General features: G+C 38.3%; 4 protein-coding genes and 1 long non-coding RNA gene across 5 annotated transcripts; 3 read left to right on the forward strand and 2 right to left on the reverse strand.

The window, feature by feature from the left end:
* Positions 1 to 22: 22 nt before the first annotated feature.
* Positions 23 to 2,445, reverse strand: LOC103960296 (chromosome partition protein Smc-like). The gene is made up of 6 exons (XM_048579062.1): positions 2,099 to 2,445; positions 1,663 to 1,785; positions 1,310 to 1,498; positions 1,113 to 1,194; positions 613 to 677; positions 23 to 511 (listed from the first exon to the last, which is right to left on the reverse strand). Exons 1-6 carry the CDS (start codon positions 2,375 to 2,377, stop codon positions 215 to 217), a joined length of 1,035 nt encoding a protein of 344 aa, XP_048435019.1. The 5' UTR covers positions 2,378 to 2,445; the 3' UTR covers positions 23 to 214.
* Positions 2,446 to 6,419: 3,974 nt separating this feature from the next.
* On the forward strand, positions 6,420 to 9,098 carry LOC103960293 (probable endo-1,3(4)-beta-glucanase ARB_01444). Its single transcript, XM_009372746.3, has one exon. It carries the CDS (start codon positions 6,699 to 6,701, stop codon positions 8,916 to 8,918), a length of 2,220 nt encoding a protein of 739 aa, XP_009371021.2. The 5' UTR covers positions 6,420 to 6,698; the 3' UTR covers positions 8,919 to 9,098.
* A 151-nt stretch (positions 9,099 to 9,249) lies between these two features.
* LOC108868160 lies at positions 9,250 to 10,175 on the reverse strand. Its single transcript, XR_007256254.1, has 2 exons — positions 10,061 to 10,175; positions 9,250 to 9,693 (listed from the first exon to the last, which is right to left on the reverse strand). It is a non-coding gene; the product is annotated as an uncharacterized LOC108868160 (long non-coding RNA).
* Positions 10,176 to 13,842: 3,667 nt separating this feature from the next.
* On the forward strand, positions 13,843 to 19,111 carry LOC103960292 (proline-rich receptor-like protein kinase PERK8). Its single transcript, XM_048579060.1, is given in 10 exon segments — positions 13,843 to 14,404; positions 14,461 to 15,523; positions 15,829 to 16,196; positions 16,198 to 16,237; positions 16,574 to 16,660; positions 17,226 to 17,296; positions 17,553 to 17,629; positions 17,741 to 17,888; positions 18,290 to 18,451; positions 18,531 to 19,111. Coding segments are annotated over 9 exon segments (2,280 nt in total). The 5' UTR covers positions 13,843 to 14,404; positions 14,461 to 14,520; the 3' UTR covers positions 18,855 to 19,111.
* A 2,220-nt stretch (positions 19,112 to 21,331) lies between these two features.
* On the forward strand, positions 21,332 to 25,183 carry LOC103960291 (transmembrane protein 33 homolog). The gene is made up of 9 exons (XM_009372744.3): positions 21,332 to 21,648; positions 22,331 to 22,439; positions 22,599 to 22,693; positions 23,271 to 23,396; positions 23,494 to 23,614; positions 23,732 to 23,816; positions 24,066 to 24,179; positions 24,296 to 24,335; positions 24,759 to 25,183. Exons 1-9 carry the CDS (start codon positions 21,472 to 21,474, stop codon positions 24,909 to 24,911), a joined length of 1,020 nt encoding a protein of 339 aa, XP_009371019.2. The 5' UTR covers positions 21,332 to 21,471; the 3' UTR covers positions 24,912 to 25,183.
* Positions 25,184 to 25,744: the final 561 nt, after the last annotated feature.

Genomic DNA, 25,744 nt, shown 5'->3' on the forward strand with positions numbered 1-25,744 from the left:
ACCAAGAACTGACAGTTACAAGTAAAAAAAAGGTAATTTTCTTTATTTCTATACGTTCAATATTTGAAACAAGGAACATGCCATACAACAAAGTTCTTAAAACCCCCTCTCCACTTGTGTTCTCTCATTCCCTCCATCATTTACGATACAAGATATGTTAGGTTTAGCATACAAACAGATTTTGGAAACATCGATAGCGTCTTCATGGAACTCTTCAAAACGAGATCTTGATGAAGACCAAGATGTTCAAAGCTAAAATGTAGAGCACAAAACCCGACCTCAGCAGCATGAGCCTCTGCTGATTCTCTGCTCGGCCATCAGCATTTCTATGATGACCGTCAAGGATATAATCAGACGAAGCAGATCCATTTCCTGATGCGCTTCGTCCAAACCTATTTCTAGCAGTATTCATTTCTATGTTGCTACTTTCAAGATTCCTCCACAACGCATTCAATCTTTCTAGCTCCATCTCTTTCAAATGAATTTCATTGACCAGGCCTTCTGCTTGTGCCTATAAACACTCGAGATAACAATGAACAATTTTTTTACCATATACAACTGACATCAGAGAAGTAAAACAATTCAAATATTACTGAAAAGTTACGGAGATACCTGTTTTGCTTCTAGCTGCTCAATTACGCTGTGAAGTTGTTTATCCAAAATCTTCTCTCTTTGCACTGCACAAAATAAATTCCTTTCAAATTAGTCATACAAACTAGAATGACTGATAGCATGCTCACAAGGGGTTTCAACTAACAATTGCAAAATTCAGCCGAGAAGCAGTTTATTAGTTTATACAATAGCCACATGCTCCACCATATGCACCACTGTGATTCCAAAAGGCAATACCACGCTAGCCATGCAGTACACACAACTAAGTTCGACTCTTTTATGCCCCACCAAAAAGCAGAAGTAAAGAACTCGACTGTAACGATAAATTGCTTCATCATCTATGACTTGATTTGAAAACCCACTACCCCATTTTCTGGTTCAAAATTTTCTGTTTCCAATTTTGAGTAAACCTTATTTTCTTGAATGTTCCTAAGACCAATAATATATCTAAACAAAAACAACCATATAAATAAATAGGATGAGTAATGTACGATATCTACCTGGCGAAGGCTGACTCAATGCATTTTCTTGACTTTCTGCCCATCTTTCCTCTAAATCATTCACTACTGCTTCCATTGAACTCTAACAGAATACAACATCTTTCCAGCAATCAAGATAAAATTCAAAAATACAAACAAGCATTTCCAATGGAAGAAGACAAAACAACTGTAAGATCAAAAGGAAAGATGCAACTGACCAATTCTTTTTTCCTCTCCTCGAACTTTTCAAGTATAGCCTTCTTTGAAGCTTCTACGTCATTTTCAGTTTCAACTGTCGTATTTGGGTCACCAGTGGATTCATCTGATTGGCCAGATCGACTGGCATCCAATGCAGTTTCTGCATTTTCAAGCTCATCTCTCAAATTCCCTTCACTCTCGTCCATCTCCTGATAACAGTAATCACCGAATTTCAGAAACGGTGTGGCTTTCCATTAAGTTATTAACTAAAGTACGATATCCTCAACATCATCAAATAAAGATCAAGATACATGCATAGAACTACAATACATGATGAATAAGAGCATTAAATTGTGGGAAATGTAAGGCTCACCATTAGCTTCCTCTTAAGCAAATCCGCTTCTTGAATTTTCTCCTGTATTTTACTTTCACAATTGGATATAGCCCTTTCATATGCAGCATTCTCTTCCTGCAATGTCACCTCTCTCAACTGTGCCTGTCCACAAGTACAAATGGGAACTACTAAGAAAGAAAATCAATCAACGATGAAGAACATCGCCTTTTCGATTACTTAAAAGTTGAACTATACAATTCCACAGCAAAAAATCAACATTCACATAAACCCAAAATAGAAAGGTTCAAAATTTGAAGAAATGTCCAACAATTCAACGTTGTACACGAGAATTACAATCCAAACGAAAAACCCAGATAGAAAAAACCACCGAATTCGAATCAGAACATCCCAATTCAACAACAATCGCACAACGACCCAGATAAGAAAAATCAATCGAAATTCAGACAAACCGAACCTGTTCGCGGGTGGTGGAATGGGAGTTCAGTTGGAGAGCAAGGGCGGCGTTGGAAGCGAGGGAGTGGGCGTGGAGATCAGGGAGGCGCTGGGAGATGTCGGAAGGAGGGAGTCTGAGCCGGAGGTCATGGATCGAACGGCCGAGAGAAGATGCTTTGTGATCCAAGTCCAGGACATACCTCTGCTGGTCCTGAGTGAATATCAGTGGGATGTCTTGTTCGTTGTCTTGCCCGCCACCTCCTCCCACTACGTCTGCTGCCCATGCTAGCAGTCCCGCCATCTCTCTTCCTCTCTCTCACTGTATGGATGGCATCATGGCAAGGCAAAGGCAGTGTCGCGGTTTCAGAATCGACCCGGAAACGAAGCGGGTTGGGATGTTGCGTTATGAATATGAGATCCAGTTTGTTAAAACAAATTGAGGCCCATTGGGCTTGAGAAGCCCAATTGAGTGGACGAGGGCGAAACGGGTTTCTAGCTCGGAGACTAGATTTAAGTAATGGGAGTGACCACATTGTCGTGACTAACGGATTTAATCTCAAGCAGAAAAGATTTGGATTCAACTAACCAGCTAACAAACTCTTAAGTATTTGAATTCGGTCGAAATATAGTCATATTTTGAAATAATTTTTTATAGAAAATTTGATGCTAACCCAATGTCATAAGCAACTTTCGAGAAATATGAATTGTATGTTCTTTACTCATATTTTTTGTTGGTTGATGCTTTGATATTGTAAGCTAATCTTGCATGGATGCTTGTGTTGCTTCTTATGTCGTTTTGGGCATCTTTTGCAAGTGTATTTATTAAAGAAGGGCTTTACTTGATATTATTAGAGATGTGAAATAAAAGTCATGGAAGGTGATCCTAATTTTCGACTGGTGACTACCGTCTTAAAGTTTTAGCAACGACTTATTTTCCAATATTGAATCCGTAGTTTACCTTAACCAAGTAAGGTATTTAGAATCAAAATAGCCTCAAATATACAAAAAATTGATAATAAGACATAGCTTTATGATCAACTCGGGTCACAATTACAAATATAGGCTCCAACACTAAGCAACATTTTTTCCCCCAAACACCTAGATCATGAGGGGAAGAAGATGCTGGAACTGTCAATGCACAAGAAAATCATGTTAATGGAAAAATAATTGGGCAGATGCATTTGTTAAAACTTCCTTACCATTGACCAAAAAAGATTTGGAGAATAGAATTACTAAGTCAACTGAGAAGCGATATAACAACTTTGCAAGGCTTCCACTCATAGTAATAGTTGAATGTGGTATTTACGAATCTCTTTAGGCTCTTTAATTGTTCATTTTTTTATCGGTTGTGATTGGTTGGCTGGATCTAATTTAATCACTGTAACACTATCAACTATTGTGCCTTTGACATTCCCCACAACACTAACGACGATCTAAGTATTGGGCAATTCAAGACACAAAACAATGAAAGAATACTCAAAACACCCCAAGAAATTGAAAATATGCGCATTTAGAAAACTGCAATAGAGCAAGAACAAATCATCGAACTATAATCACGCAGACGTCAAGAACACATATGAGGTCATTTGTTAATGCCTATGGTTTTAATCCGAATGGACATATATATTTGATATGTAAGATGTGTGAAAGGAAGATTATTGTCAAAGTAACTACATATGAATAGATTATATTAGTTTCCTCCGATGTCTTAATTCATTCTAATTGCAAAATTTGTAAAACATTTGTAACAATGTACTAGGGTAAACTCCAACATATATATATATGTGCTCCAAAACCCTAGACCACAACCACTACTCCAAATGTTTCATGTTGTTCCTGTTTTCGTCATAGAAAATGTGATCTCAACATCACGCATATGATATGATGTTCAAATGAAATACATGTTTCATGTTGTTACTGTTTTTACAAAAAAAATTATACACATTTTGTGGAGCCAATTGCGTAATGTATTTCAACAATCCGAACCGTCTCTCTTTTACTTAAGATTGTGGTTGGATGAAAATCGTATTATTACTTCAGTTGAGTGTTTACTTGTTAATGATTATGAAATATTGCTAGAATACTATTTGTTGAGAACATAAATGTGATATATGGGAACAATGAAATGAAATTATTTGTGAATCATTCATGATGTGTCATGTGGTTAGAGCTTCCGGAGTTGAAAAAATGAATTATGAAAATGAGGGTAATTGAAAGGATCTTTTGGGTCGTTGAGCCAAATTCTTAGTAGGTATCATATCTCACGCGAGTTCACAAGTTTCTTTTAGGGTAATTCGGGTTTGGGAACGAAGAGTTTAAGCAAGATGACTAACAAAAGCGGAAATTGGGTTGTTGGCTAACAAGAGGGATACCGGACTTGGGTCCACCATACCAAGCCCAAGTCCTGCCCGTATTGCCGACCACTGAAGCCTTGTTCTCTGATGTTGGCTATGTTAAGGAGCTTGTGAAATGGACATCGCCGGCACTGCATATCGAAAAATGGAAAAGGTTTGCGTATGGCTTGGAAGGGATTTAAGACAAAGAAAACGCAGTGAAAAAGATTTGCAAGTTTGAAGGTTTTGATGATGGGAACTCCCTCACTAATCTCTTATGGTGGATTCATAGTAGAGGTGATGGAAAATGAGAGTATCGCGGACATAGAAATTATTAAGAGTCTTATGCACAAAAAGGAGAGTTTTTTTTTCATCCAACTCATAGTCTTAGCGATGTTACTTGTCAAGTGAATATTTGGTACGTGTTTAAGAACGAAATTACTTATCCAATAGATGTTTGCAACATGGCGTGTTTTTTACACTTCTGTAAGAAAGGTTTCTGGACCTGTGTGCTTTGAGAACTGAACCGGAAACGAACCGGGTTGGGAGTAATTTACCAATTTTTGGATGGCTTCAAATTTGGGCCTATCAAGATGAGATCGGGTATGTGAGACACCTGTGAATTCGTAAGTTTTACTGGGCTAGCCCAAGCCAGCAGTTTTCAAGTCAAAGTTTGACCCATTTTTCTGATTTTATTAATAGGTAAATTACACAAAATTACTTTAATTATAGGTCGAACTACGATCTCATACCTCATTTTTTAAACATTACAATGTTATACATCAACTTATGAATTGCAATATTAGACATCTGTTAAATTTTCTGTTAATTTAGCTATTAAATAAGGATGTGGCAGTAGGAGGATCCACTCATTCTCCAACTAAAATAAAAAACTAATTAATTATTAATAATTTTTTTATTTTTTATTACAATTAAAGTTAATTTAAAATAAAAAATAAAAAATAAAAAATAAAAACTATTTCCTCACCCAGTCACTCTCTCTCATCTCAATTGTCCCCCTCACCGACTCATCAATTTTCAGGTCAATGTGTTTTAAATAACTTATCTTTCTTTTTTAAGTCGCCACACTTGAAATTATGAGTCTAATGACCATGCTACTCATTAGTTTAGTTCTAATTTTCTTTTCAGTGGCAAAACGAAATCTATATTTCTACTAACTGATTAAAAAAGCTGATTTCTGCACATTATTTTTCTCTTTAGATATATTTTCTCTTACTTCTACTCTTAGAATACATTTTGATTTGTTTAATTTGATTGTTAAAAAAAAATTGAGTACGTTAATGGTAAAAAAAAGTGTGCACAAATTAATTTCCCAAAAAGAAATGATTGCCGAGTATAATATCCTTAATCTAACTAGGCAGTTGAGGACTGGTGTATTCTTATTCACCCTACACTCATGCAAGAGTCATGCACTTAATCATCTATTTTGTCAGTCGACATAAGAGTAAATTTAGCTATGATAAATAACTATGTTAAAGGGTAGATATATTTTTACGAGCTCTTTATTGAAAAAGGATCCTAGCCGGATCCTTTTCCTAGGATCCGGGAATCCTATAATCGTGATCGTTCAGCATACATCGTGCAATCATAAATCATTTTAAATTTAAAACTAAATATAAATACTATCTAACGAAAACTAACCGTATGATGTATGATGAACAATCATGATCACGGGATCCTTCGAATCCTTTTCCGTCTTTATTACCCAAGGAAATAAAAAAGAGCACATTCTTCTCTCTTTTGAATTACAATTCTTAGAGATGTGCAAAGTTTACAATAAAACCAGAATCAAGACCACACCATAAGTCATATGATTGCTTGCCTATGAAGCATTCTAAAATCCCACCTTCCTTCCTCCAAATCCAAGTACTTTTGGATATCTTGCAAGGAGTCATGTGGGGATTCCAAATTTCCCACATATACATACACCAGAGTTCTTCCTCCTTGTTTGCTAACTAACTGCTAAAAAATCCCCAACCATTTACTCCTAGCTTCCCTCTTGGCTCTTCCCCAATTCCCACCGAATCACCCAAAAAAATCAATCAATGTTAATTGTTTTCCGCTCGAGCGATATTTTGATTTAATCTTATGTTATCAAAATCGTGATCCGAACTTGGTGAGTAGGAAGGACAGATCCGCTCCGATCGACTTAACTTCGTTTTGGTACTCTTTATAAATTATTTATTTTATTTTATTATTATTTATTTCTGACGCGTTCAACCTTGTTTGCATGCGGCCTTAACTAACTCATTGTCATTACCAAATCCAATGTTGAAAAAAGTGAGAAGAAAAATCAAAACCTTAATCACCAAGAGTTTCAAAAAACCCAAGAAAAATCCCTATAAACCGCCACCCCCTCCTCCATCTTCATTTCCATCACCACCCCCTCCTGGAGAAGAAGAACCCCAAACTATGTCGCCACCACCGCAGCAAACTCTCAGGCCACCCGCCACCGCCGGCCCATTCCTTTTCCCCCAAACCCAATCCACCGTGCTCCCCGACCCTTCCAACTTCTTCTCCCCAAACCTCCTCTCCTCCCCTCTCCCCACCAACTCCTTCTTCCAAAACTTCGCCCTCAAAAACGGCGACCAACCCGAGTACTTCCACCCCTACGCCGTTAAATCCTCCTCCGCCTCCCTAACCATCTGCTACCCATCTCGCTTCTCCACCTCCGCCTTCATATATCAAGTCTTCATCGCCGATCTCGCCATCTCCGCGGCCCAAAAGCCCGATTCCCCACAACCCCACAAAATCTCCTCCTTTAACGACCTCAGTATCACATTGGATTTCCCCTCCTCCAACCTCCGCTTCTTCCTCGTCCGCGGCAGCCCATTCATCACCTGCTCTGTTTCCAACTCCACCTCTCTTTCAATCTCCACCATCCACGCAATCCTCTCGTGTGAATCAAACGGCTCAAAGACCAAATACACCATCAAGCTCAACAGCAACCAGACATGGCTCGTATACACTTCCTCCCCGATCGATTTGACCACCAGCGGCCTTTCACTGATCACCTCCAATGGGTTTTCTGGGATTGTTCGGATTGCGATATTGCCGGATTCGAACCCGAAATTCGAGGCCAGCCTTGACCGGTTCAGTTCTTGCTACCCGGTTTCCGGAGAAGCGGTTTTCACAAAGCCGTTTGTTTTGGAGTACAGATGGGAGAAGAAGGGATGGGGCGATTTGCTTATGCTTGCTCATCCTCTGCACCTCCAGCTTCTCTCCGGCGAGGATTCTCACGTCACTGTTTTGGAGGATTTCAAGTTCAAGAGCATTGATGGGGACCTTGTTGGCGTTGTTGGCGATTCGTGGGCGCTGAAACCCGACCCTGTTTCGATCACCTGGCATTCGAGTCAAGGAGTTAGGGAACATTCGTATGAGGAAATTGTTTCTGCGCTTGTTAAAGATGTTGGGGATCTGAATTCGAGTGGGATAGCTACAACATCTTCGTATTTTTATGCGAAATTGATCGCGAGGGCGGCGAGGCTGGCTTTGATTGCTGAGGAGGTGGCTTATTTGGATGTGATTCCGGCGATTAGGAAGTTCTTGAAGGAAACGATTGAGCCGTGGTTGGACGGAACTTTCCCGGGAAATGGTTTCTTGTATGATAAGATTTGGGGTGGCATTGTCACGAAACAAGGGGCGACTGATTCGGGTGCAGATTTCGGGTTTGGTGTGTACAATGATCACCATTATCATCTGGGCTACTTTGTTTATGGGATTTCAGTGCTTGCGAAAATTGATCCTGCTTGGGGGATGAAGTATCGGGCTAAAGCTTATTCGCTCGCTTTTGATTATATGACGGTAGGCAGGCGATCGCATTCACATTATCCACGCTTGAGGTGCTTTGATTTTTACAAATTGCACTCGTGGGCAGGCGGGTTAACTGAGTTTGCAGATGGTCGTAATCAGGAGAGCACAAGTGAGGCAGTGAATGCCTACTATTCAGCTGCATTGTTGGGATTAGCTTATGGAGACACGCATCTTGTGGCCACGGGATCACTGCTTGCAGCTTTGGAGATTCAGGCGGCGCAAATGTGGTGGCACGTAAAAGAGGGAGGTAACATGTATGAGGAGGATTTCACAAGGGAAAATCGTGTGGTTGGAGTTTTATGGAATAACAAGAGGGACAGCGGACTTTGGTTCGCTCCCCCGGAGTGGAAAGAGTGCAGGCTTGGAATTCAGTTGCTACCGCTACTGCCGATCACTGAGGCCTTGTTTTCAGATGTTGGCTTTGTTAAGGATCTTGTGAAATGGACACTACCGGCTTTGAGTAGGGAGGGAGTTGGGGAAGGATGGAAAGGATTTGTCTATTCCTTGGAAGGGATTTACGACAAAGAACACGCTTTGGGGAAGATAAGGAATTTGAATGGTTACGATGATGGTAACTCGCTTACTAATCTTCTGTGGTGGATCCACAGCAGAGGAGAGGCAGGAGCGGTATTCGGACTTGGACATAACGTTTGTTGGTCTAGGCACTATCATTAAATTTCGTTGCACTATAATTTACGATTGTGATTTCGTTCTCCGTTGTATTTACTGTCATGTTTTGATTGACATACACTTGTTCTTTCTACTGAATTGCGAGCTTTCTATCTATTTTGATCCGTTGTATTTACCTGTTATTGTTGAAACCATCTGCTTTTCTGAAATATATCACATTTTATACGACTCTCACGTCAAAAAACATTGACACAACGAGGGGAGGTCTCGAATTCTGAAATTTTAAACATTCACAACGACGTGTTTCTTTCACAGCATGAACTGAACCGAACCCAAACGCCATTGGAAACTCACTGAGCCTGAACAAGGTCTCGGATGAGAAATCGCCCTACAAACGCCACACTAACCAATTCTTCGCCGTTACGCACTTGATTACATAGTTGAGCAGTAAGGTCACACAAACGCCTGACGAGAATCAAGACCTAACTACGAGAAAAAATGCAGACCAGAATAAGAACATAATAATAAAAAAGAACCAGAATTCTTCACTCAGTGAGAAGTCATCCTCCGAATCTTGGTCATCTTCCGAATCTGGTTCACCTTTCCAATCCGGGTCATCTTCCGAATCCGAGTCATCTTCTGAACCTTGGTCATCCTCCATGCCTCCTAACACTGCTCTAGCTCCATCCCTTGGTTCTTGAAGTTGGGCTATTTGTTCTTCAACTTGGCGAATGAAAGCATTCAGTGCTCTGCGCACTTCAAGACTCAATGGTAAATCATCTTCCCGGCATGGACACATTTTGATTGTTTCTGGTGGCTCCTGGCATGATATAAAATCCATCCATCGGACAATATATGTCAAAAACAAGTACTGAAAGCTGTAGACTTGACGCGAAATGATGTTGGAAGAGGAGGCATTCCATTGAATCGCTCATCCATCTCACACACACATACTATAGCTTTCCTATGTTCATTTTTCCCTCTGGTGGACTGCATTGTTTATATTTTGGGCTCATTTTCTCCTTGGGACATTTTCTCAGCAACCAAGCAAACAAAACGCCTCGAACATAAATTAGACATTCAACGAAAACAAACGAGAAACTGTATATCGAATTCGAAAGCAGATTACAGAAAATGAGGTCGAAATTAGTGAATTAGATGACGGAGGAAGAAGAAGAAGGGCGTACCTCAGCTGAGAAATCGGAGTTGGAGTTGGAGAGAGGGAGAGGAACAAATTTGAAGTGCGCGCGCTTACGAACGCGGTTTGTGCCGTTGGGAATGGGATTCCGCGGCCGTTTGGTCATTAGCTGCGGGTTTATATGAAACAAATATGTTTGTTGGAGCCTTGGAGGAGTCCAATACTGCTAAAGCCCATTTTTCTATTAGCCCCTAAGAAATTTTCTTTTTTTTAGTTAAATACAGTAATCTCGAGATGTATATTTAAGCTAAATCAAACACTGATTAACCCTATTCAAATATTGAACTCGTCGTTCATAAGCCAAAACTGAAACCTCCCTAAAGAAAGGAATATCATTACTATGTAGTGCTAGTTGTAGAAAACTTTTTAAAATGTCATAGTTCAATGTTTTTATTCTATTACGAGAAAGATCAGCTTTCAATTTTTGAGATAAACTTTGACATTTGAGATTTTAGAAAAGTTTGTATTTTCCTTTTCTTATATGAGCAATAACGGGAGAGGAGAGTTTGAACACATGACCTTAAGCAAGAGTGAACGTTTTATTAACTAATTGAGTTTACATATGACAACCAATCTCTAATATCATCTAAATATATTGTTATTTTTTGCATATGGGGGTTAGAGAAGTTGGTTTGGGTAGAATACGTCTCTCAGTGCACTCCAGTTTAAAATCATTTTCATGAATTATAGTAGTATAAAATATCACACTATTCAAAAAAAAAATATCATTAGATCCTAAAATAGTTAGAATTCTACAAGGCTAGTGTCATCGTCTCACCCTCAAATCCATTCACAATTATTTTTCAAATAAACGTATGCAAAAACCATTATTTTAAAAATAAATGCCAGCCACTCAACTTTAGAATTATCGTCATCTTACAACCACCATCGTTCAAATTAACAATCAGCACTCATCATTATCACTATATTTACACTCGACAAATTTCATGATTGAATGTCATAGTCATAGTCATAGTCATAACCATAAAGTAAGAGTATGAATTCATGAAATCTAATCAAAACTCTAAATCATATCCTTTTCCTTGGCTATAAAAAAACATCACACCCCTATTAGTTTCCAAATCTCAAGTGCCATATTCAAATGCTAGTTTATATGTTTTTCACATACTATATCATATTCATAGAAAGGCCTGGCCTTGTTGCAATATTTTAGGTCAATGCCCTTGTTACACTATAGGACAAAGCAAAAGCCACATTAAGTTGTACACCAACATAAAATAATTAGAGAGAGCTTGCATGCCATATATTCTATCATTACCTCAACCAACAAACCTCTCATTCAATCAAAGCCTTTGAGTTGAAGATTTCAAGATTATGAGATGGATTTACATTAATTAATTTAAACGACCTTATAAAACAACTCAAAGACAAAAGCCCTCCTCCTTCGTAACTTCGAGGGCATATATATAGGTTTATCATTATCGCTCTGTCAACGCATAAGTGTGAATATAATCTATGCAAGTCTTTTTCATTTGGGATTTTTTTTTAATGTGCTGGAAACATGATTTAGTACACCAAGCGTCATAATACAATTGTATTATTACAGTTAGTGTACTAGACAGTGTTTTCGACACCCAAAAAATCTCTCCTCACTTACTTGTAGTTGGAGAGCAAATGAAACAAATAAAACAAGTTAAAAGCTGGGTTTGTCACTTAGTATTACAGTCTGGTGATATTTCTCTTAACTTGGAAGCGAGAAGTCTTAGGTTCAAATCTCGTGGATGACGAATTCGATACTAAATTAGATTGTCCATTGTGTGGTTTAACCAAACTCCCTCTTTTCTTAATGTAAAAATTTCGATGTACTAAAAAAAAAAAAAGTTGAATTTTGTAGAATTGTTTAGTGCCGTTTGATCAACATGCGCACATTCGGAGATCATGGCTGTTGGGAGACTGTTGGCAGTGAGAGAATGAGATCTCACAGTATTTGTTTATTAATTGATTTCAAGTCCTACGCGGCCTTGTTATTTGACTATTCTGTTTTGAGATGTGCTATCCACACACTTTATTTTACTTTTTACACATTCTTGATAATTTTCGGCCGTCTTCATACAAAAACTTTGTTTATTCACCTCCCCTTGATGCAAAATTAACACAACCACGCAGTGCTTCAACTGCAAAAGTTTTTAAACTAACAGAGTGAAAGCCTTGTTGGTCAAGCAATGTAGCTTTTTACATGTTAGACCTGAAAACCCTCTCAATAAGATTTTTCATTTTGCTTTTAGCTTATTAGGTATTAGCCACCGTTGCCAGCATTTGTTTCCACATACGGAACATGTTCAAGAATGAAACTCAAAAGATTTGACGGGAGCCCACACAAGCGGTGAATCATGCGATTTAATTCAATGCAAAGCAAAGAAACTTACTAGGGCTTAACATGCTAAGAATCCTCTTGAAAGGGAGGGGCGCCTTTGGCAACGCAAACACAAATAGTGCACATTGTGGATGCAAATTTCTTCCTTCTTGTTCTTGGACGAAAATGCTCCTGGAAAAACAATTAATACCTTAGCTCAAGGCCAAGAGCCTCACAAGCCCACGATGATTTTTTTTTTGGGGGGGGGGGGGCTTTGGCTGAAGAACCTCTGATGCCAAAGTTAGAATTTTGTGGGAAAAGTGTTTGGAGAATTTAGAGAATTTTGCAAGATGATTCAACTTAGGTTTTTAGAGGAATGAAGTGGTATTTATAGGGGTGTGGCCGGCTCCCTTTAGAGAGGTGGGAACCGGCCACATTTGGTGGTTTTTTGGGTGTAATTGCAAGATATTATGTCACCATAATATCTTGCAATCAATTAGGAAATCAATTAGAAAATCAATTAATTAATTTAGCTAATTAATCATATTTTGAATGAATATTTGGAGGTTACCTTGTGGGGAGGATGGATGAAATAGGTTTTGAATAAATACCTATTTTGATCACTTTTGACCTTGATTTAGTGATGAGTGTTCGCTGCTCACCATAGGAGTTCTGATATGCCTCAAGGGTAATCTTGTCTTTTAATACCCAAAAATCCACGCGTCGCCTCGATATTTTTCTTAATTATTTTTGACTTCACACACACAATAAGTTTTACCTAAAATCAAGTTTCAAGCTTGGAACGGTTTCTATGGAAAACAACTTGAAAGGGTTGTTCTTTAATATAATTCAATAATTTAAAAGAAAAAATTGTGGTTAGTTGCCCTCAAATTTGTATACTTTTGCTTTACAAAGAAAATATACATTGAATATAAGTTCATTTTAATTTTAACACCTATGATAGTACGTGGGGAAACTGGACATGGAACATCAAGTTTAGAAGTAAACTTGCACATCAAGTAAGAGTAGTTTTTTTTTTTTTTTTTTTTCCAACCACATCAAGTAAGAGTTTGAATAATATCTTTGTAAAAAAAAAAAAAGAGTATGAATAATATCTGATGAGAACATTACTAAAATTCAATTAGGAGAAAAAAATGAACAAAAAATAAAGGGAGTGTTATTGGCACTCCAAAAATCTCATTCTACACTCCTCACAAGTATATTTTTCTTTCTAAATATGAAAATTTTGAAATGTAGAATGAGATTTTTGGAATGCCAATAACAATTCTCTTAAAAATTCAAAACAAAAAGATATACAGGAAGGAACAGCTAGGAGCCAATGAAGGCGTTACATTATGCTAAGCATAAAATTTGTGATCATGCTGTGAACTAATTTTGCAATCATTGTGCAACTCTGCATGTGGAGTCTCTCACTGGTCACGGAGAGATAGAGACAGGCAGACACTCTACTTCTGAAGTCGCCCCCACGTTAACTAGCGTATTTTGTGGGTTTTTAACTTTTTTTTCTCCGGCTCTTTTACCTTTTTCTACAAAACTATCAAATTTTCCTGGGAAAACATTGCGGCATTGCGGCAATTCCATCATTTACGAGATAGGTACGAATTTGCTCGAACTTTTAGCTTCTGGATTTGCTCGAGCTTTTAGCTTCTGGGTTTTGTTTTTGAACTGTTTTAAAGATCTGGGTTGCTGCATTTGCCCAGTAAAGTTATAAACTTTGTAGTGTAGATCTGGATTTTAAGGCTTGAAGCTTGCAGATGGTGGGTTTTTTTGATCTGATTTGTGCTCAAATTTTGGGGATTTGGTTGTTAAATTTGTTCTTTCGGGGGTTCTGTGAACTGGGTAGTGCTTAGATTCTGTGAATTTTGGTTGATCTGAAACTTTCCGGGGTTTTGGGAAACAGTGAAGGAGTTAGAAGAAGACATTGGATTTTGCCTGGAAATTTTGAATTAGGGTTTTCTGACATTTGGGGATTGTATTTTTGTAATGTAATGGCATCTGTTGTATAATCATCAGTGAAAGTCACTATTGTGTCATTGAATTTGGAAAGTTTAGTGATGGAATTGATATAATAAGCCAAAAAATAAGCAAAATTTAGCATTCAGTTCCACACAAACATGTCTTCAACAACCTCACCTTCTCCAAATTCTTCCCCTTCTGCGGTCCCACCAACTTCACCTCATACCTCGTCACCACCCCCATCAAATTCTTCAACTACCCCAACTAGTACTGCAACCCCTTCTGACGCTTCACCTCCCCCTGCCCAATCTCCTCCTCCAGCATCATCAGCTACTCCCACTCCAAAATCGTCACCACCGCCGTCAACTCCACCACCAACTTCACCACCGCCTTCCACGCCGCAGGCTCCACCGCCTTCCACGCCGCAGGCTCCACCGCCTTCCACGCCTCAGGCTCCACCGCCATCCCCTCCACAGTCTCCACCCCCATCACCTCCGGCATCACCCCCGTCATCACCTCCTCCAGCATCACCACCACCTTCGCCACCAGCTGCCTCTCCTCCGGCTACGTCTGAACCCCCACCACCTGCATCAAAGGGTTCTCCCCCTCCCCAATCTTCCCCACCTCCAGCAGAAGCCTCACCTCCACCTAAGTCCACAAAGTCCCCACCTCCTCCAGCTGAGGTCCCGCCCCCTTCGTCCGCTTCTCCACCACCACCACAAGGAGAGGCACCAAAAAAATCTCCTCCATCCCCGACCGTCACACCTCCTCCATCTGGCTCCAAATCTGCTCCTCCACCAGCTGATAACTCTCCCCCTGCACCCACGGTGCAATCACCACCTCCTTCGGTCCCTTCATCTTCTTCACCTCCTGTTACTTCTCCTACCGTGCCTAGTAGTAATTCGTCAAGTCCCACTCCCTTACCACAGAAGCCAACTGCAAGGTCAACCACTGGTGCCAATGTGACGTCAAATGCCACATCCGGAAAGAAAGGAGGGTTAAACACTGGAGGAGCTGTGGCAATTGGAATTGTAGTTGGATTCCTGGTGCTCAGTCTTGTTGTCATGGCGGTGTGGTACAGAAAGAAGCAGAAGAAAAGAAGAGCTGGAGAAAATTTTTCCTACAACATGCCTTCCCCCTTTGCTTCATCCCAGAATTCAGGTAACTCATTGAGCATGGACTACTTGAATGATATCATTTTCATTTTTGTTCGCTGACACTTTTTCAAACTTGCTTCATTGACAAGGAACTGTAGCAGCTGTTTTATACGAATTGGATGAGCTTGCTTATTAAAAATTGCTTTATTTTCTTGTTGGTTTCTGCCATTATACTTTCTTTTAGCGCCATTAGTTCTTATACGACCTTTAGCCTTTAACATTGTAGAAAATCATGTTAGAAGTAAGCTTTAGTTGAATGTGGGATGAGGTAATTGGATTCAAACTAATGAACTTTTTTCTGCTCTCCAGATTCGGTATTTCTTAAGCCCTATTCTCCAGCTCCTCTCGTAGGAAATAGTTCTGGCAGTGATTTGATATATGCACAATCAGATGGTGGTGTAAACAATTCAAGGTCATGGTTCACATATGAAGAACTAAGCAAAGCCACAAATGGGTTTTCGAAACAGAACCTTTTGGGCGAAGGTGGATTTGGTTGTGTATACAAAGGTGTTTTGGAAGATGAAAGAGAAGTTGCTGTAAAACAGCTCAAAATTGGTGGGGGACAAGGGGAACGTGAGTTTAAAGCTGAAGTTGAAATTATTAGTAGAGTACACCATCGCCATTTGGTTTCCCTGGTTGGTTATTGTATATCTGAGCATCAAAGGTTGCTTGTCTACTGACTTCGTTCCAAATGATACCCTTCATTACCATCTTCATGGTGAGTCTTCTGATTATGAAAGCAAGACCAATCTAATATGTTCAGGAACAAAATTAGGGGGCTTGTGTTATATCCTGTTGGGTTTGATATAGATGTCTTTTAATTGAATTATTAACTAGTAGTCTTATAAGTGATGGCTGCGTTAACCTGTGCCAAATAACTTGCTAATGCTGCAAATGGTGCTTGGTAATTTATGCTTCAAAGTCACTGCATGTAGTTCTCTTGTCTACATTGGGGTAAATGTGGAGCATAATTTTGAAGTGTAATTCTCGTTTGCGTGTAAGTATCTTGTGAAAAATTGTGCCTCGTTTAGCTTTCCTCTATTGAAAACTGCAGGTGAGGGCATGCCAGTTCTGGATTGGGCAACCAGAGTCAAGGTTGCTGCTGGTGCAGCTCGTGGAATAGCTTACTTACATGAAGATTGTGAGTTTATTCTTCTGTTCTCGACCTCCCAATTTCAGATTTGACATTTCTAGACCTTGGTTTGTTCGAGTACAAACACTGGCAACTGTTCTATTATTTGTTAATTCAATGAACAGTATCCTTTCCTTTTGCCATAAATTTCCATTCAGTACAAACAGTGATTGATTCTATGCGACAGCCATTAGTCAATAATCATACAGAAACTAAGCGTAAGCGAGGGCCCTGTACATGAGAGTTTATGGTTCACACTAATTTCCAAGGCCTTCAACTCTCTGAGTAATATTAACAATTGGGAAAGAATTTCTTTGCTGTCAACACAATGACATCTTTCATACAAACAAGCTTCATTTCTGAATTTAATTGTGCTCTATGCTTTAAAGTTTTTATTTCCAATATGGTAACCCAAAGGCTAGTTATATAAATGAAATAAATCTTTATACATATAAAATTAGCTATTTTCACTCAAAGTTGTGCAAAGTTTGTTTATCCATCGCTGTATTTATTGTCAGGCCTTCGAGCATCTTATTCTCTCTTTCTCATTATTTTGTTTTGATGTGTTTATCAGGTCATCCTCGCATTATTCACAGAGATATTAAGTCGTCAAACATCCTTTTGGATAGCAACTTTGAAGCTCAGGTATGTCTGTTTATATAACCATAATTTTCATGAAAAAAAGCTTGTATTGGGTTATAGTGGTTGCTTGTAGTGCTTGTAACACAAACCCATTTCCATCTACTTCTAAGCAAGAGCCGTTTAGTAGCCTGATAATCATATATTCATGGAATGACTCCTCTAACAATAACTGGCAGCCAGAGCTTGGTTTTTCTGTTTCCGATTGCTAGTCATTTGATAGCAATTAATGTTCTAAAGATGAATTTTCTCTTACTAAAAGGTTGCAGATTTTGGGCTTGCAAAGCTAACTTTGGATTCAAATACTCATGTGACCACAAGAGTAATGGGAACATTTGGGTAGATTTCTTCACTTTATTGGATAAGGATCCTCCCCATTTCTTCAATCTTTCTATTCATGGCATCACTTGCTGTTCATACGTTCTGATGAATGGAATTGTGTGATTTTAGATACATGGCACCAGAATATGCAACAAGTGGAAAGTTGACGGACAAGTCTGATGTTTACTCTTATGGTGTTGTGCTTTTGGAGTTAATTACAGGTCGCAAACCTGTGGATTCTTCTCAGCCATTGGGTGATGAGAGCCTAGTTGAATGGGTAAATTCATAATAATTGTTGCTATCTCCTTGTAGGTGGTGGGAGTTATTTCTTTTCAAAAGTGCATCTATGCATATCATTGCGATACTGTTTTTTGCCAAATTCCGGATTTTTCTTTTTCCATCAATTATGGAGGGGTCAAATTGTGTTTAGAATTTTAAAGGGATCAAGTCCAAAATTTTTATTCTCAGTTACGCGTGTCATTACTGAGAATTCTCAAATGGCTCAAGTCAAAAGTTTTAATTCTTGCAATTCTCAAATGGTGCGTTTAGATTACTGCTTTCTGTTGGGCATGTTTGCGGTGGAGATTTTACCTTTATTGTGCTTACACTTTGATGGATTGTTACGGATCAATCTGGCAAAGTTAAGTCCTAGATTATAATAGCTAATTTTTCTTCCAGGCTCGGCCTTTGCTTAGTCAAGCACTTGAAAGTGAAGACTTCGAAGGGCTGGCAGATCCAAGGCTGGACAAAAATTACATCGAGAATGAAATGTTTCGAATGATTGAAGCAGCTTCAGCTTGTGTGCGCCATTCAGCTGCGAAAAGGCCACGGATGAGACAGGTATTTACAAAATATTGCATGACACTCACCCACATTTACATGTACAGCAGATAACTAATAATCGTCGTTACTTTCCTAGGTGGTAAGGGCTTTCGACTCCTTAGATGAATTATCAGATCTCAGTAACGGAATGAAACCTGGCCAGAGCGAAATATTTGATTCTGCAGAACACTCTGCACAAATTAGAATGTTTCAGAGGATGGCATTCGGCAGTCAAGACAACAGTACGAGTTTTTTCAATCAAAGTCAGAGTAGCTGGAAAAGTAGAGACTCCCAAGAGCAAGGGTCCCAGAATCAGAGAAGCTGGGCGAGTAGAGACTCCGGGAGCACGGGCATCAAACTCAGAGCAGCTGGAGTCGAGACCAGAGAGAGCCAAGAAACCCGAGTACTTCGATGTCCATAGATAGATCTGGGATATGGAACAACTGAGAGTTCAACCAACTGTTTGAGCCAGGCTAGGCTGTGTTGTGTTGCTCATTACTTGTAAATCCTACACATATCATATCATTTTTTCCATTTATTTTTTGTATTCTCTGCTAACATGATTTTGTTGCCAGGATCCCAATTTCTGTATTCTTTTTGTAATTTAGATTCATTGATACAGTATATTGTATCTGTATTTGTTGTTTTAATAGAAATATAAAATTTTATTATTCTGAATTATCTTCTCTCCAAATTACTATGCATTAAAGTTTTTCCGGCTCTTAGAAAAGCAGCATGCCCTTATACCTTTCTCGGCCGTATGACTAAGATTAAGATAAGATAATATGCAGGCTCTACATGCAATAACGGTGAAAGCTGTATCCGTATCTCCTATTTGTAGATGACTGACACTTGTATACCTTTCTCCGCCTTTAAGCTAAGATCAAAATAAAATGCAACTGTGTGGGCTCTATATGCATTAACGGTGAAAACTCTATTTCTAGCAGTCTCCGTCAATCTCAAGCAGTTAATCTTAATCTAATTAAAGTTTTGTGTTTGATCCTCTTACCATTAAACATTTCGTGTATCAAAAGCAAAAACGAAAGGCAAACATGTCAACCACAAACTAATAAGGGTCTTTTCATTCCAAGTATAAAGGGATGGTTGGTCCTGAGTCCTCATTCAAAGGGTAAACTGTTATTTAACTTATTGAACTATTCCTCCAGTTGCAATTGATCCCATGAACTATTTTTTTGGTAAATTAACTCCCATAACTATTTGAAATAAGCTAATTGTACCCATTGTCGGTAGATTTCATCCACTACTTCGTCAAATTCAAAGGAAAATTAGTTTTTTCTTAATAAATTCTTACTAGTCAACTATAACCAACAATGTAATTATGACATGTGAAAGGAAAAAAAAATAATGTGTAATGACAATGTGAGATGGTCCTTTATGTAAACGTTTGGTTTTTTATGTTTTCTCATTATGCTATATACTTTTGAATTATTTTGTGTCCATGTGTCAAAATTTTATTGGTAGTTATAGCTAACAAGTAACAATTAATGATGAAATGACTAACTTGCCCTTCAATTTGACGGAATTAATTCCGCAATTTAATGGCAAGGGTTAATTGACTATTTTAAATAGTTCAGGGGGTTAATTTACCAAAATAATAGTTTAAAGGATCAATTTTCAACTGGGTTGATAATTCAAAAGGTACATACTAAATTAAGGTTCTCACAGAGTTCCCGAAATTTCATTTTTGGTTACCGTGTTTAATTTTGTTTATCAAACTGTGTGTTATGGGCAGTGGATTTCGAGGACATGAAGAAGCTAATGAGAGTTGAAGAAATAAGCCAATTGGAGTGTGTGGTTGTTGCAAAGATTGGCGATATGGACGGTCCTTGTGATGCTTTTAGAGGTTGCCATGGAATTTTCCACACCTCCTCCTTTATTGATTCACATGGTATCTCCAATTAGTCAGTGAGTTTGTCAGGACAGTGTGTTCGTTTACTTGCACCAGAGTTTGATACTCCTTCCAGTGGATGGACTAGTTTAGAATAATTTTCTAAAATTTTGTGCATATATATGAAACTCGGGAACAAATGACATTTCTTGAAACTAAAGGGGCAAGAAATGTTATTGAAGCTCGTTGGAGGGCAGCCTATGCAAAAAGATGCATCGACTAGTCACTTCCTCTCTTCTGGCTGCCATTTGGACTTGAAGAAGCGAGTCAAGCGACTATGAAGACAAGAATATCATTTTGATGAGTTTAGCTGGACCAATTAGGAATTCTGCAAAGAAAATAAGGTATACAAATATAAGTATATAAATATTTGAGGCCTTTTGAGTGAAATTTGTATTTGATAATTAGTCACACCAAATAAGATTTCTAACAAATTCATAATTTTATTGTCATCGCCATTCTAAGGAAGGTATCTTGCAATCTAAATATAATTAATTTTTTTTTTTTATAGAATTAATGCATGATGAATTTTTTCGAGTGTCAAGAAGAGCTTCTAATAAATAATCATGACAAAGGGAAAGAAAATATTCAAAACAAATTGGTAAAATTAAGAGCTCGTTTGGATGTGCTTTTATAATGACTAAAAACGTTTTTAGAACCAATTCTTAGTAAAAATGCAAGTAAATCCTGAAAGCACTTAAAGTGCTTCCTGGAAGAAGAACATAATTGATACTTCTTGCAAAAAGCACTTCAAGTGTTTTTGAAACCTAAAAATTTTTTTCTAAAAACGCTTTCAATCATTCTAAAAACACATCCAAACGAGCCATAAATCTGGAAATAATTGGGCTTTCACTTTTGTTTTCGTGAGATCCAAAAATTATTGGACCTAATAGAAAAACATCAAACCCAAAAGGCCAACTAACCTAATAAAATTAAGAAACCGTCCTCCAAACGACGTCGTCGGGCATCGAAAGAAAGGAATAGGAGAGTGGAGAGTTCGGTTGCGCCGCAAGAAAACTAACCAGTACAAAACGACTCTTTCTCTCTCTCTCTCTCTGTGTGATCGGAAGAACGAACGAACGGAATTAAACCAATCAATCAAGCGATCGAGAAATCAAGAAGTGAAGAAATGGCGGAAGAGAGAGAGGACCCACAGCAGCTGAAGAGAGTGGCGGCGGCGGCCTACGACTACGAGAACGACCCCAGATGGGCCGACTACTGGTCCAACATCCTCATCCCTCCTCACATGTCCTCCCGCAGCGACGTCATCGACCATTTCAAGCGCAAGTTCTATCAACGCTTCATCGTCCGTCCTCTCTCTCTCTCTTCTTTATGCAGTTTCTTTAATTTCAGTGATTACCCTGTATCGATTGGTTGTTAATTAGCATTTGTTTCTTCGGAATTTGGACTCTGAACACTTGAATCTCAATTGGTTTTCTTTTGTTTTGTGTAATTGGGGTCGGTTTTCCATTTGGGTAATTGTGGGTTTTGTACTCTGTTTCTTTGTTTGATGATAAGGGTTATTGGTTTTGCTTTCTTCGAGTACTCGATCTTTACTGCTGGGGTTTTCTTTGAATGGCAAGATTTTACGTTTTGGGAATTCGAATTCGAGGTGCTTGAATGCATGCTGGCCCTCTATAGAACCTCATTTGAATGTAGGGGTTCGATTTTGGAAAGTTTATGCAGGATTCAGTAGCTCGTTCAATTGTTGATTCAGTTGACTTCTTTTCTTTTAGATTTCTGAGTATAAGTGAGATCTTGCTACTTCGAAAGGAATAGTTTTTGACACATAGTGCAACATTAAAGTCAACATTTGGTTGAAGAATTATGCTTTAGGGATTTCCGTTTGTAGTTTTATCGTAGATTAAGAGCGCCTTGTTGGTATATGCTTTGGGGGAATGTAATTTGGTTGGAGATGCATGGATTTTGTTAGATTTTTCTTAATTCCGTGCATCTTAACAATGTTTGTACTTGGATTTTGTGAATAGGATCCTGAGCTTATGGTAGATGCGATGTCGTCAGGCAGTTCTTCTCAGCCAAAGAGACCATCTGCATCGTCCCGGACAACAAATGACCAAACTCAGCCCCGTAGTGCAGGTTGGAATGCTTTAATTTTTTGGGTACAAAAGTTAGATTTGCCTAAATTGCTGTTTCCCTTGGAAGAAATGAAATTTATCTCAAAAGAAAACTCTAGTTGCCTTCAGTAGCCTGGAATATGTTGATTATAGTGAATTGACCTTGAATTGGTGCTTGTAGGTTCAACTCCCAGAACTCCAGGGACAGCAGCAGCAGCTCCTCCAACTTCTCTGCGTTGGGATCGAAAAACCATTCAGTTTTCTGTAAACGCTTGGGTACTGTCAAGTGTACTCATGCATTGATAGATAGACACAAGTAACCTATATAAACACGCGTTTATATCCATGTATATACATAGAGAATCAGCTTTCTTTTATTTTCTTATCTATCTGTCAGTGTATGATGTTTATAAATCAGCCTGATTTGAAGAAATGTCATACGACTTCTCGTAGTTTTTTTTGTTTGTTATTGACCATTCACAGTTTATCTTGTTCCCTTGCAACCATGTTTTCTATTGACAGTGTCAATAAACAGTTTTCTATAGAGTTTACGTTTTACTTTTTATTAACTGCTTATTCACTTCTCTGAGCCTGAATTATTCTATCTTTTGACTCTATGGTTTTTCAAATGCAAATAAACTGCTGTAATGTCATTCTGGTTCAGTTGGGCAAGGGTCTTTCTCTGTGACAACTATGTGTGCTTCTTTTGAATCCAAAACTTCACTAATTTAGAGAAAAAAGTTCAAACTATTCATAATTTAGGCGTTAAAAATGGCCTCGTGCTACGTTCTGCTTAGAATTTAATAGTTCTCTGTTGTTATTGGTTCAGTTTGTTTGTCTTTCTTCCCTGCAGGTGTTTCTTGTGGCTGTGCTTGCAATTTTCCCACTGGTGCCTAAAAACCTTTCAGATAGGGCGTATCGGCTTTCCTTTATGGGCACTGCATGTTCGTCTCTGTATTCCTTGTATTCGCTGTATGGGGTAGATATACTTTCTCATATTCAGTTGCTTTCTTACTTCATTAATTTGGATATGCTGCCCTTGTTCATATTTTATTAACGCACCCTTTACTTTTCAGAAACCAAGGGCTTGGAACTTGCAGGCTTTGCAAGTTTACTTTCAGCCAATAATCACGACTAAGGATTTTATCTACTTGATATACTGCATTACCTTTGTCACATCACATCTTTGCCTAAAATGTGAGCATTCCTTAAATCCTCAAGTTTCCTTCTCTATTTTCTTCTTTCTATGTTTTCAACCTAAGTTAGCCTCATTTTCTTGTTATGTCTAGTTTAATGGTGCAATCTTTATTGCAGTTGCACTGATTCCCATTCTCTGTCGGGCTCTTGAACATGTTGCCAAGTTCCTTAGGTGCAATTTTAGTCAATCCTCATTGTACAGGTAGAAGAGTTGATGTTTAACAATGTTGCTTGATATTTTCTTGTGGTGTTTGAATCCAAGTTTATTAAGTTGAGAATTGGTAATTCTGAGTGCTGGGCATGAGGATTGTATTCAGGATTCTTGTAGTACTTTTACTTTTGGTTTGATGTTCAATCCAGTCTTACTAAATAATACCTTTCCGACGATGAGTTGAAATCTACTTGTGTTCTTTACTGAGCAATCTATTTCTCTTTCTGTCATGGTGAACAGGAAGTACCTGGAAGAGCCTTGTGTTTGGGTGGAGTCAAATACAACTACCCTCAGCATACTCTCTTCACACGCTGAGGTTGGAGTTGGCTTCCTTCTGATTATATCATTATTCTCGTGAGTTGCTTGGAACCGTTTTCTCTGCTGCTTTTTTCTAGTCACAGATACATTCTTATTCCATTGTTATTGCTTTTGACTTCAAACATTTCGTAATTTGTGATGTATATTTGTAGGTGGCAGCGCAACATTGTACAGGCGTTCATGTACTGGCAGGTGTGTTTCTGTTCTTTTCTTCATCATTATGGTTATGGAATGGCATCTTTGTTCCTGAAGCTAAATTGTTTTCGATTATATTGAACACACACACACACACACACACACACCACATACACACAAATGGATACAAGCACATGAAAGTATGCACCGAGTTAGTGCCCCTTGCGTCACATTTCAAACATTGTTCTTCTCAATAATTATAGATATGAAAATATCATATTCTGCAAGAGTACGGTCAGTTGGCAAGTATTTTTTGGTCATTTTTGGTCAAAATCTTGGTAATTTTGGAGTCAAATAAGTGTATTAGTGATGTAAAAAATTGATTTCTATATTCATTTTTTGCAATATCTCAACTTCATATCAGAATTCAGAGCCTAATGAATTTCCTCCCTCCTTGCCTCCTTGGAACACATTTTACAGCTATTGAAGATCATGTATCATGCCCCAGCAACTGCTGCCTACCATCTGAGCGTGTGGACTAAGATCGGACGGACAGTTCATCCCCTCATCCACCGCTATGCTCGGTTCCTGGAAACTCCTCTTTCTGCTGTTCAGAGATGGTGGTTAAGGTAGAGAGTACTCGGAGACTCGGAAGAAGAGGATGAGACTCGGAAGGACGTCGATGGAAATTTCCTTGAATTCCGATACAGGAGAAACTGACGTCTGATACACTGAATTTGTCGAAACTGTCATTTGGATTCTAGATGGATAAAAAGTATATCTACCGAGGCGGTGTCGATTCTCTTGTTTTACTTCGAATTAGGGTTCTCAGTTCTTCCTACAAGTTTTATAATGCTCCGGAGTATACGATACTTTGAGATTATTAATCATTAAATATTGTTTTTCGTGTGTGTTTAACTAAAATTTTAACCATAGAAGGGTTGAAGCTGGAGCGGGGATGCTCTCATCGTTTACATAAAGAGAAGCGAATCTTTGATCTAATTCTTTTTTTTATTTATTATTATTTATAAATATTATCTTGTATGTTAAATAAATATATGTTATCCAATTGAAATAAATGAAGTGGAAAATGAAATAATTGAGCAGCAAACTTGATTACTTCTTACACGACTTGTTAGATCGATAGAAAACGATACAAAATTAACAGATTTCTGATTAACCTATAAATGAGTAGGATTGTTATTGGGGGATCATCAGTGAAGAATCTAATAAGATAACGTTGTCAAATCTAAACATCAAACATGATAATTTTTTGCAGGTTTTATCCGATACAAAACAACACGACTTGTTAACAAATTGGATATTTAACGTATCAACTGTTAAGAATCTGTTAAGAATATATTAAAATAACGAATTTAACATATCACATCTAGTCATATGACATAAAAACCACACTAACACGACAAATGCTTTCGCCACTTAAGTACAAAACTGTAAATCGTGGG

This window comes from the organism of the source record quoted next, unplaced genomic scaffold (assembly GCF_019419815.1).
Source record: "Pyrus x bretschneideri cultivar Hongxiangsu unplaced genomic scaffold, Pyrus_bretschneideri_v1 Contig13, whole genome shotgun sequence".
Lineage (NCBI taxonomy): Eukaryota > Viridiplantae > Streptophyta > Magnoliopsida > Rosales > Rosaceae > Pyrus > Pyrus x bretschneideri.